Source organism: Battus philenor, unplaced genomic scaffold (genome assembly GCF_028537555.1).
Source record: "Battus philenor isolate CCGP_79_NKW_IND1 unplaced genomic scaffold, ilBatPhil1.0.hap1 SCAF_12, whole genome shotgun sequence".
Taxonomy (NCBI): domain Eukaryota; kingdom Metazoa; phylum Arthropoda; class Insecta; order Lepidoptera; family Papilionidae; genus Battus; species Battus philenor.
The window spans coordinates 8,126,512-8,139,759 of record NW_027181674.1 but is presented as its reverse complement, the minus strand read 5'-3'; the positions used below and the strand labels follow the sequence as shown (position 1 = coordinate 8,139,759).

Genomic DNA, 13,248 nt, shown 5'->3' with positions numbered 1-13,248 from the left:
CCTTAATTTCTTTAATAATATATAATAATTTCTTCAAATTTCGCGATGTCCTTGAAAGTTTAAAACTAAAATATAATTTTTGAAACCCATTTACACCAGCGGAGGTGATATTACTTTTTTATTTAATTTATATTTTAATACGGTATCATGTTGATATGCCTTGATTTTTTTTTATTTTTATCAATTCTTCAACTAATATCGTCAACACAAAAACCAAAACCGTTGTTGAACGCAAAGAAAACGAGTTATAACGGATTAACTTGTCATCTTTCATCGTTTTATCTAATATTGATTGATCTCCTCCGCATAGCATTTACTGATACCGTAATTTGTTCTATTGTTAAACATGACTGTTGTATTTTGATCTTTGATTCTATATTCGCAATTAGTGTTAAGAAATTGCTGCTAACAAGTTTGTATTCACGAGCAAACTAACCACTGGCTACTGAAAATATTATTTTATCGATTATATTAAAGATTCAGCAAGGTGCTTCCTAAAGATTTTTTTTAAATTATAGTTAATGTCAATCACAACATTCTGACAACTTTCGACAACAAGTTTTTTTTTGTTAAAATTGCAACAGCCATTGCCATTCTCATGTCACATGCCACTGACATTTCCACCGAGAATTTACATGCAATCAAACCTCGGACAAACAGACCTTAACATAATTTACCTGGTACTTTACACGCGTATCCAACATTCCGAGTACTGACAAATCAATGTATTATACAATTACTTCTTGCGTGTCTTTACACACGACATCTATTACATTACATATGCCTAGTGAAAGGTAACTTTTATAACGTCTCTCAGTTTTAATTCGTCTCAGACGCAACCAGACCAGATCAGATGATTTCTAATATTCGTTATACTTTTTGCATAAACGTTTAATTTATTTGTGATTCAAACATGGTTTTACGGAACAAATTTTTTTTTAGAAAGTCTAATCAATTGCAATGCGCACCATGTGATGGTTAATAATAATATCTCAGCACATTTTCTGCCATCTGATTCGTTTTAAATTTATAGGTAAACAACAAAAATTACTTTTTAAATGTTCCTAAAATTATTGAAGCGACGGTTTTAAATCAAATAAATGTAATTAGCGAATGGGCCATAAAGTACGAGTAATTAATTTGGAGTAATACCTACAAAGTTATCAATTTTTGAGTATATAAATAACACTAGCATGTAATACATAGTGATTGTATAAACAAAAATGTTAACGTTCGTGTAAACATCAAATCCTTGATATGTGAGTTGCTTACTATATTCATGTATTGAATTAATTCAAATTTATTTACATTTTTATATACCTAATAGTATGTTTCCTGTAAATATGTTTCCTATAAATATGTTTCCAATTATTATTTGTACACGAAAAAAGACAATTGGCACACCCCCTTTACTGTTTGCTAAAACGCAGTTTCTGAAATGCAAAATTATCATTTCAAAACTGACTATAATGACACAGCGAATTCGCTCATGGATAACCCTCTGGTAACTGTTGTAATTCATAAACATTAATAAAGTAAATATTGTGAATAATTTGATATCGTTAATATGACAAAGTATTTATTTCCCTAACGATATCCCTATACGAAACTAATCAATTCTACAAATTAAAGATCGATTGTAATTAATCGATCTTCGTAAATGAAAAAATAATTGATGTTAATTACTATAACTCTTAACGTCTACTATTTATGTATAAGTATAAGGTTAAAAATTAAAATTTAACTTAATACAGTTTGCTTATTCTGTTGCACGAAATAACTATATAAATTAAAATAGTTATAATGAGGTCAAATGACTTTTGAGAATAATTATTTACAAAATTTTTAATTGTAGAAACGTTATTTGTTGGTGCGTAGACTTCCATGCATTTTAAAAGTGCGCAAATTGTGATAGTGATAGATTTTTGCTTCTTGTGTGCTAAAGTTTACTTCAAATGTTTTCTTTTTTCACCGGTGAAAGTATATTAGCAAAAAAAGTAAATTGTAGAGTTGAACTATAGAATTCGAATTATGACACCACATAAAAAACAGCGATAGAAAACCATTCACACCGCGATCGGCATTTTGCATTGTCCTGACAGCATTCGCATTGTGATAATCGTCACTACTTCACTGGCATATTTCACATTTTCCTATTTAAAAATGCGGTATGCTTATAACCTTAAGGAAGACGGGAATCCATTGATTTTTCGCGGTGCAAGTTGACGTCACGAACGCGACAGTCTGGCGCAGTCGGCGCGCGCCGGCTCGCGTCTCACCGGCGACTGGCGAACTGTACAACGACGAGTAGTCGGGAGGAAATACCAGTTACCATGCGGTCCTGCTCGGGCCAGCCGTAACGTCGACCTTCTGACTTGCTTTAGTCTCGCCACACAGCTGATTTTTAACGGCACAACACTCACTTAACAAAGGTAAAAACAAATCACTTATAAGGTAAGTACGAATTTTGTAACGACTTATATCGGAAAACTGCCAGCTATCAGTTCTGCGGTAGCACAAGATGATAATAATAACGCAGATCAGAAATAAGATAAAGCCGTTTGGGGTTAACCTTTCATAAAAATAAGAACATATCTCTTTATCAATACGTATTTATTTGTGATTTGTTAAATACAATGTTGTTTACATTGTATACTACATTATTTTCTACGGGTTGCTTTTATGGGAAGAGAGGTTCGTGCAATATAAAATAGAAGATTTAAACACTTTGTTAGAGAAAAGTTTCGTATAAAAAAATATGAAAATACTTAGTTAATATGTATATAATAATCTTGTTGCACAAGATTATTAACTATATGGATAAGAATAAAAAACCGCTGCTGTAAAAGAGCTCTACAAGCATTTTGCGATCATAATGACTATAGGGTACCTAGATAAATAGAATTTGACAAATACAAAATCCAATAGCATGAAGATAACCGCTGTGAAAGTCTGAATACAAAAAACATAGAACTAGAGAACAAGATTAATAGGCCTACCATTAGCTGCCGGTAGCAGGAATCTTAACCGATCATGATCTTAATAAAAATCTGTTTGGCACCTAACCACGAACAGTCTTTTGTTCACGGCATGCATAAAAAGGAGGAGACTGCTGCTGACTTTTATTCCAGTGTACGGGGCTAGCAGCTTACAAGACCACACACCGTGTCGCCTCTTAGAGACCGCTGGAGACGTCGATGGTCTACTGGAATTTTTTGACGAGTAAGAACTCAATGTCACTTGGTTGCTGAAACCAGCCCGTTGAAACAAAATATGTCTAGACAAAAAAGATTTGTCTGTCAAAAAATGTTTTTTTTTAGAACCGTTTAATTAATTCATTAAGACAGATACCATTGGGCCATATTACTATAACGCATTACAAAGCAAGTGGATTTTTTTATAAACGCAAGTATTTAAAATCTATGAGCCTGCAATAAAATCAACAGCAATCATCATTTACTCATATCACTTGCTTGGCACGTCAGGCACTTTTAGCACAGTATTTGGTAGACGCAATTAAAACATAAAGCCTATATTAAAATAAATGTATTATACATTAAACGATTTGAATTATTACGCCACATTAAACCGTACTAAGAAAAACAAATACACTAACAGTGAAACTCAAATGTCAATGCAAATATTTTTAATTCCTACAGACAATATTGCTCTTCGTCTTCTTAAGGCGCTGTAGTAAATATTTTCTCTTCCAATGCGACAAACAAGGTAAAATAGTTACCGGGCAGTAAAATATTTATAAAATTATTTAAAATTTAAATATTACGTTTTAGTACGATAGAATTTATGAAAACACTTTAGGTAGTGAAATGCATTCGGGGCAAACATTTGTTACTTTTTCTAATCATTTTAAGGCTTATAGCTTATTTGTCAAGATGCTTTATAGCTTATAACGATTGTTAATAAAATTTCCTATTAAAATAGTGAATGCAAATGCTTACCCACATATATAAAATAACATTACGTTAGTCAAAAATTCTTCTTATAAAGTATTAGATAACTATAGCCTATTTATAATTTTGGTACATCCTACATAATTCTTTATTTAAGGATGAGGAAGGAGTAGCTTTCAAAACGAGGACACTCATAGCCAAACCTGTCATGAACAGAAAAACGCTTGTCTGGCTGTATGGAATCATAGATAATTTGTACAATAGTTATTACTAACCTTTTTCTTATTTATATTAAAAAGTTAACATTGTTTCAAACAATGAGATGATAATTCATATTTGTAAACTGAATGTAGCTTAATTATTAAATTAGTCCGAGAATAACTTTACTTAAAAAGTTTCTGTCCGGTAATAAAAAGAAATAATTAATTGAACGAGTTCTCTGTCTCCACTGTTTATATTATTATTGCAAAAACATGTTCGTGTCTCTGTTTTAAGTTTTTTCTATTACATGGCATACATTTGAACTACTATGACAATGGCGTAAACCATAAATATCAATTATTTGAACAAGGTACAACTTGATACGAAAACAAATAATATATATACCTCTAATATATAAAACGAATAAATATCTAAGAAAAAACACAAGTGGCTAACGTGGACCACGTCATTGTATTTTTAATTATCGTTAAGATGATTAGGTATGTGACTGGAAAATGTAAGTTGAATGAACGTTGCGTTCTAATTTTTTAAACTATCTACAAAAAAATAGAAGAATCGTTGTCGAAGATTAATATTAAATAGATTAAGTCTGCGATTTGAATAGAGTTCTGTAAATAAAATACAGTGCCAAAAAAACGTTAAGTGAAATGGTTCTCTTTGTGTAAATTTGTCTTATGCAGCCAAGTATTTCCAGAGGTAAAAATTTTCATTTTAACATAAATATTTACTCAATAAGTTGTTTTCCATGAAGATATATTAGTACTTATGCACTTTTATTGTTATTTAGTTATTCCCTAATAATTAAGATTGATTTTGTAATAAATGTATGATGTAAAACATACAAACCATCCTAGAAATCTCAAGATCTTTTTTAAAATGGGTACATAATAAATTGAACAAGCATACGTTATAAAGAATACTTACTTAATAATGGGAAGCGGCTTGCAGAATGTTTGCCGAGCGGCGTGCTAATGGCGCTAATGTCACTTTGTGAGCTGTGCAGACTGCTTTTCCCGCTACCGTTAGCAGATCCCAGCTCCATTCGCATGCGCATGTGACGGCTGTAATCAATAACCCAGTTTAAATTTATATAACATTAATGGGAAAGAAAATATATTATGAATGAATGTATTCTTACTACTAAAGACTAATTTTACAAAAAAAAATTCTTAAATAGGCTTTTATGTAATTTATTCTTATGGTATTTCATAAGAATAAATTACATAATTTAAGGAATGATAACTAATATTAAAGGGATCTAATGTGTGTGGGAATAATGCAATTGTTTCGACAGAGTTACCTTTTAGGTTTCGTGTTCAAATTAGTAGACTTAGAGCTTAACATTCTTGTAACGCTGCACGCAGTCTGCGACCGTTGTAACGAAAACGTGCAATCTACTTTCGACTTAATATCCTTGAAAGACTTCGTTTTATAGTCGCTTTTCATTTCTATTGAAGTTTTCTTCAAAAAACTTTCGCGCCTGTCATTTTTTTTAACTGATTTCGGACTATTTTGTACACTTGCTTCTGCGTCTGGTTTCCTACTCGCCAACATAGTCTTTAACTTGCTGGGCACATCACGCTTAGGCATTTTGTATTTTTTTAAAGTAAAGGATCTCTTTTCTTCTTTACTCTTTTCAATCGTTCTTACGTCTTTTTCACTATTCAAAGAATTTCTCTTACTAGTATTTTTGGGAGTCGAGTCATCGTCGTTCACATGAGGTACATCAGAATTTTGTTCTTCTAAAGTGTCCTCTAATGGTGTAAAATAAGTATTTAATTTGTTTATACACGAGTTTTTTTGACTACTCTCAGAGCGAGTTGAAGGCGTTGATTCTGGTGACATATCTTTTATGACATTTAAAAACACAGGGGATGCACGATGATTTTCAAAATCCGTGTACACTCCACTCGATTCCATGCAGGAATCTTCACTTCTAGTAACTATTAAAGGAGCATTTGCATTACCGTTTTTACCGCCATAAAGTGCTCCATCTATAACTTGAGCTCTTCGATCACCTTTTTGCATATGCTCATCTAACCCGTCCGCATCGCTTTCAGTAAAAAAATCTGAGTCGGTCATGGGATCAATCCTTCTTGTTACGGGCACATTTTGCCAATCCATATCGATTGCATCTTCCCGCGGACCCATCGCATGATCTGCACTTCGACTTACTGGTCTTGACATTTCTCCATCACCCTGGTAACCGTCTAAACTAGTGATACTAGTAATACTAGTAATGAAGCTGTTTGATACCTTTGACGTTTCCATTGATTTTGTATAATCATTTTTGCTATCGGAGAATGTTTGCGAATCATGTAAAGTTGATGCTGAAAATTGAGAGTAAGTACTTATTTCACCATTCATGTCAGAATTATCCAGTGGTAAATCTTCTGGAGACGGAGTTTGTTCAATCCGGTTAGGGACGGTACGATTTTCAACTTTACAGTCTAAGGGTATTTCCAAATTTATAGTAGTATCTGCTATTGAACTTGCAGGTTCTAAAATGCTGCTGTGAATTGACGGCATAAATTCTTCATCAGCCAAATTTAAAGTTAATTCTTGGGATTTGTAAATAGCATTTTTTTCCTCAGAGCAACTTTCAAGTCCAGCTTTGGAGTCTAATAAAGAGCAAAAAGATTTATTGCATAGATTAAGAACTAAACTGCTGTCGTTCTTTGGGTCCCGTTTATTTTGGTTTTTGACAGTATTTAAAGTATTTTCAAACTCATTATCCTTCTTATTATCACTACGATCAAAAGTTTCATTTTGTATTGTAGACGCAGCGGAATTGCTTTCAGTTTTATCTGTCGAAGGCGTATCACCATTATCAGAAGATGCTTTGTATTCATAGGCATCACAAAACATTGGAAGGCCTTCGACCGTAGGTGAAAATGCATTTTCTAAATAACATATGTCATCCATTTGATCAGGAGTCAAAATGCCTAAGCTGTCATCTAAAGAATTTTCTTCATTGTTTCTACTTATAGAATTTTCGTTCGGACTTAAATTCGTTTCGTAAGTTCGTGGATGAAGATTTGATTTAAGTTGCAAGCATAAATCAGATCGCGAGTGTGTATTAAAAGTTTTCTTCGCTGGAACGGTAAATTCTTTTTCGCATGAATATTCAAATTCTTTCATAGGTTTATCTTCGAAATTGAGTACGTTTGGAAGTCTCTCTATACTTTTATTGATGGAAGTGGTAATTTTCGTTAAAATCGAGGGCTTACTTTCAGTGAGTACATCTTTTTGTGTATTTAATATATTTAATCCTGAAGGCTCGTTATGAGATGTTGAAGGATCTGACTGAAGATCAAATAAAAGACTGTAGGGTCCAGATTCATGTGTATCGTTATCTTCAACAAACTGTTGTTTTATATCGTTAAAGTAACTTTTCGTTTTATTTTCCACTTTAAGATCTTGTTTTTTTGTTATCTCGTTTAATTTCTCTCGTAAATCCAAAATTCGAGGATTTTGCTCTACAACTTTCTCCAGATTTAGATTCATTTTAGGTATAAAGCTTTGATAGGTTGTATGGAATATTTTGTCGGCTATATCATTCCCTGATGCATTTTCTACGGTTGATATCCTTTTGGACAATTCTATAGGTTTTATGTCGCCCGAACGTAGGCTTTTAATTAAAGAATAATCTTTGAAGCAAACTCCATTAATGTTCAATGATCTAGATTTGACACTTCGATCAACAGGAATCTGAAACAAAAATAAAATGCTTGCTTTAACGATATCTTAACATCGAATATATTTATAATAAATTTAATATACCCTTGAACCATTTTTTTCCTTTAGTTAAGATTATTAATAATTATAAAAGGAAATCAAGCTATGTATAATCTAAGAAATGTAAATTTAACAGCCTTGAAAAACTTATTGCGAAAGCAATTCGATTCCCAAATTTTCCTCGAATTTTTGTCGTTATAAATGTGTATAAATTACAGTTATAATTTAATTATATATATTACAAATTATGTTACAATACGCCTATGCCGTTTCAGCCCATAGACGCCTGCTGCAAAGCATAGGCCTCCCCTTTTACTTCTTTATCTTTGGTGGGATTTGACATAATCGCCACAGCAGTGTGGTATTATGATACGCAGAGGATGCTGCTGCCTATCCTCTAGAAACTTATTTGTAAGCAGTGGCAATCCTGTTTAGTTAAAGGAAAAAATGTGAATTACAAGAAATGTATTATTTTAATGTTAAATTCAATAATATAGTGTGATGATTGCTTCAACATGCAGCGAAAAGTCCCCCTGTAATGTATGTTCATCACGGTTCAGAGAGCCGTCACGCGAGGTGATTCTAATGCACTCGATTGTACTTCATATGTTGTAGTAATATTTTTACGAGTACATAAAACCCTTTATTCTTCACGATTAAAAATAAGTTTCGTGTAATCACTTTATTTATACCAATACCCTAATAAGTATTATTATTATGTATGATTAAGAAAATAAATTGTCAATAGAGAAATAGTTAAATAATCAAATACGCTATTACATACAAATTAAAAGAAATGTAGAATATTTTAATAGTTTTTTAATGTGTCCTTAAAAAAAGACGTCGATAAAATCACCTTTTGTGAAACGTATGCAATATTTTCTAACATTATTTTGACATCAATTGGATATGATAGGAGTAAAAAAAATTGATACGTATGTGCGATTTCCACGTACATGTCAGAGATAAGTATCAGAGCGCAAAGTCACGAATGTACCAATAGAAAACATTAACAACTCTAATGAAACGTTTTCTGAACTAAAAAGTAATAGACACTTATTACCCTAATACCGTCGAGCAATTGTAGATGTGTAATTTGCACTAGTTTTATTTTTTTTTATACAGTATTATTTTAGAAAATTTGTATTTAATTTTCTGCTTTGAAAATCATAACATTCAATTTAGGCATTCTTGACACTTGCATAATTAGTTGAAAACGTAAAAGTTGCAGATTAATACATAAATGTATTTTAAAAATCGACATTTTTCATTTACTTATATTAGCCGTGCTAAACTGTGGGTTTACGAAAGTGGTTGCGTTGTAATAATACCATCTGTATGAAATATCGTGTGACTTTTACTCGGTACCTCACATTCAATGAAATAGTTAAGGTGAGAGGCTTTTCTTCATTCCTAACCAGGTCAGGCAAATCTGATCATGCTGCACAAATTATCGTATGTTTTAGAATATAGTTAGGTCACTGTTATTACAGCGTAAAATCACTAACGAGACAAGGTCAATACTTTTCTTACGTAAGTATTTAAGAAAATTATAAAGGTTTCAGAAAAATTGTAATAAATAAGAAAAGAATTGTTTTATTACTTATTCGATATCCAAATTAAGTTCTCTAAAAATCTATTACGAGAAATATTTTAAGTAGAGAACTTTGTTTCTACTAGATAGGTGCAAACGTGACCTAACGTCGTTTTTTTGTTTGGTTCCTTATCGGTAACGTATAAGTTTTTGTTGCGATAACATAATGGGGTCTAATTAAATGGCGGAAACAGTGTTCCTGACAGCAGATTAAAACAGCTTGTAACGCCATTGCCGAAAACATGTTCAATACCTTTTGTATGTAATGGATTTTTCGTGATAGGAATAAATTAAAAAAAAACATCGTCTGTGTCATTTATCACGTATGAATCATTATAATCATCATGTCAGCCGACTGACGCTTACTGATATGCATAGACCATCTCCAAAGACTGTCATGATGACCGGTCTTACGCTGCACACATCCAACAACTTATCACGCATTCAACTATATCGTTATGTATATATACACAATAATTTAATTATATTGCTAGCAGAAAAAACCGGGATGAAAGTAAAGTAAATTATTCTGCTGCGCGTAGACCATCAGATCTTGATAAAAAATTTAAGATGCTTGGATATTATTGACTACTAAAGAAAAAAAAACGTGGAAATATTAAAACATTTATTTAAATATTTTTATTACAAAACTTGTATTTTAGCTATGCGTATTGCACTAACCGTGACTTATTTGTACACTTTTACTTTACAGTAATAACTTATTAACAAAAGAAATTATAAGTCATGTGTCGATAAATCTTCTTTAAAAAAATATCGTTTTTTTAAAGAAATTTTTTTAATAATTTTATGCATTTAAAAGAGAATGGATACACACGAATGATGTGAAGAGAGGGAACTGATCTGTCTTCATTAATGCCTGCTATTAACCTTGGTTATTTTAGTTGTTAAACTATCAATAAATTTTAACAATTTTATGAACCGGAACACTATTTTTATTTTGTGTTATTTTGAACATTATTTCATTAAAAATTAAAAACAAAAAACCAACGTATTCGCTATTAAAAATCAATCTAAATTTACGTAAAAACATGATTTTAAATGTTAAAAATTAGATTAGATGTGATGAATTATGTCTGTAATAACTTTGATAGAAATTCAGATTGCGTATACTCACTGGTTACACCTTAAAACTTAAAGATGTATCTGTCTGTAAACATAAATGTATAACTGCTCTAAGAATTAGATATAAGAAACTGTTCCGATGAAGTGTTTTAAAATTCTGTTATATCTTAATGCAATACAACTTATTTAATACGAAGTATTTTCGTGTATGATATTAACAAAAGTAGTTCATTAATAATTAGTAGTATAAGTCCTTAGCATTCCAAGTAAACACTGAAGTTTCTCGAAAAAGTAACTATGTTTATTTTTAATTCACGTTAGATGCGAGAATTAGTGAAAAATTTCACAGCACAATTTTTTAAAAAGCTACTAGAATATATTTAAAAACCTATGTAGTGTATTATCATAATTTACATGAAGAACAAAATTTACACGTAAACAAAAATTCATATTTTTTCTCTAATAATAATAAAATTTTGAAAATATTATATTGAACATAAAAAACAATAACATTTTTACAATTTACTATTATCATAATTTTAAAACAAAAATCTTCTCTTGTTCTTTCTCTCGTCGAATCGGAGACACTACAACGCGTGGCCTTATACAGATAATTTAAAATAAACATATTTTTTGAAAAGGTTACTTATCGAAAAGGTTCTATATATGGTGTGAAACCAATTAATGATTGTATTTACCTATTACGGAGCAATATTATCAATACTGTCAGCAGAAACTTTTGGACTTGTTCGTATTAAAATCACTTTTATGGTCGTAAATCTGCCATATGGTAAAAAAGACTTACATCGGAGTACTAAAATTACCAATACTTTTTTCAATATCATTTCTCGCATACAATACATAAAATACAAAAATTTAACATATACAAAATTAAATTTATATGTAATATTCTGTAATAATATACACAGTATAATAATAGCTATAAACAGTATATAAAAAGTTTTAATTTTTTCCTGACTATATAGTTACCGGCGTATATTTCTTAAATATTTATGTATATATGTCGAACCTGTTTAATGCAAAGGTGAACAGTACTAAAATAAATTCTGGAGTTAATTTTTAATGTAACATTCAATTTGTTATTTTCAAGGCATTGATAACAATTGTGTAAAGCAATTTAAACATAAATGAAAGGAAATTACAAAAAATTAACTTAAATTTAAAACAGGTAAAATAACTAGTTTGTAGCTTCACAGCGGAATATTGCCAAACTGGATCCGTGCCGCGAACAGGCGCCATGATAATAGGAATTTTATTTTACGATAAGATACCTTGCTCTTTAGAGGCTTGGTATGACGAAATCATGGACACATGCGAACCGGTTATAAGATTTTTACGAAGATATTATACCTGTTCGTATACTAAAAACTTTTAACAAATTATACGACGAAATAAATTTTCATAGTTTCGTAAAACTACGATAATTAATATAAAACTCGTTTGCAGTTATTGCATTTTCAGACTAATATTATTTTAGTTAAAAAAAATCATTTTATTCAAGAGTTTTATTCTAGGAAATAACATAAGTGTACAAGAACTTTTACTTGATGCGAATTGAATTTTTTAATTTATTGTTCGATAGTCATCTCCTCGTTACATCTCATTACCGTCGTTATTTTTTTATTAAAATTAGGATAAAGGATAAGGCTACCTAAACCGCTGTACCGCGCTTTGGGCATGCTCGCGGCGAGACAGGGGAGTATCGGACACACTGTTCCATCTCTGTTTTCGCGGCTCCCACCACGCCACACTTTCCTAAAGCGCGGTATAGAGGTTTCAGTAGCACTATTAGATATTATTGTTCCACACTAGCTACATACGAGATAATATCCAATCAAAAACAGTAATTATCTAAGTATTTTTCCAAAAAAAACCGTTTTGTTTGATAATCGTCTTTCTTTTTAACATTGAAATTGACCTAACAGAATATAATTTTATTTATTCTACTTAAATACATTGTATTGTCAGTCTAGTCGTGACAGAATCATGTTTTTTTTTTGTTTGGACGGGATGACTTCTCATTTACAAGGCCGAATACGTTTAATATAAAAAAACAAATAAGTAAAGTGACAAAATTCATTCAATTTACAAGGGAACACTTAATACCAATCAGAAATCTGAAATTAAATATTCTTTTCGTGTTTCACAAAACTCGTTAGTGAAATAAACGGCCTGTGACAAATTTACAAACGGAGTAATTTTTCTTCATGTTAAAAACTGGCGGCAACACCATGCGCGAGTAAAATCTTATTGTTAAGATTTGCATGGAAACGATACATTAAAATATATTTAAAATAAAAGAGAACATAAAGACTGATAGCACTTTATCATTAATTCTTGTCTAAAGTCATCGAGCTGGTTTACGGGTTTACCAATGATTACTACATATTTAATTTATCTCTTTAAATTACACTAAAAATTGACGACACAAATGATGCGTCAAATTAGTTTATTATAAGTTTTTCACAATCATTTTAATACAGTAAATAGTGTTATTGTAAACTACGGTCTTTTAACAGAAAAACCTATAAACTAGGTATTGATGGAAATATGCTATAGTGATTAAAACGGGTATCGATTTTTACTGCTGTAGTAAAAGGTAGCGCTGCGTATTAAGCCCAAACTACTATTTGAACTTACCCCTGCGACCTAGTTCCATTCTACTCACTTGTCACAATG

General features: G+C 31.1%; 1 protein-coding gene across 1 annotated transcript in view; it reads right to left on the bottom strand.

Moving 5' to 3' along the window:
• toc (toucan) overlaps positions 1-13,248 on the bottom strand; it is a 94,620-nt gene that overhangs the window by 63,176 nt on the left and 18,196 nt on the right. Inside the window, exons 2-3 of the mRNA XM_068776341.1 lie at positions 5,434-7,844; positions 5,058-5,194 (exon numbers count right to left, since the gene is read on the bottom strand). Of these exons, the coding sequence (XP_068632442.1) occupies positions 5,058-5,194; positions 5,434-7,844 (2,548 nt within the window). The remainder of the gene's footprint in view (positions 1-5,057; positions 5,195-5,433; positions 7,845-13,248) is intronic.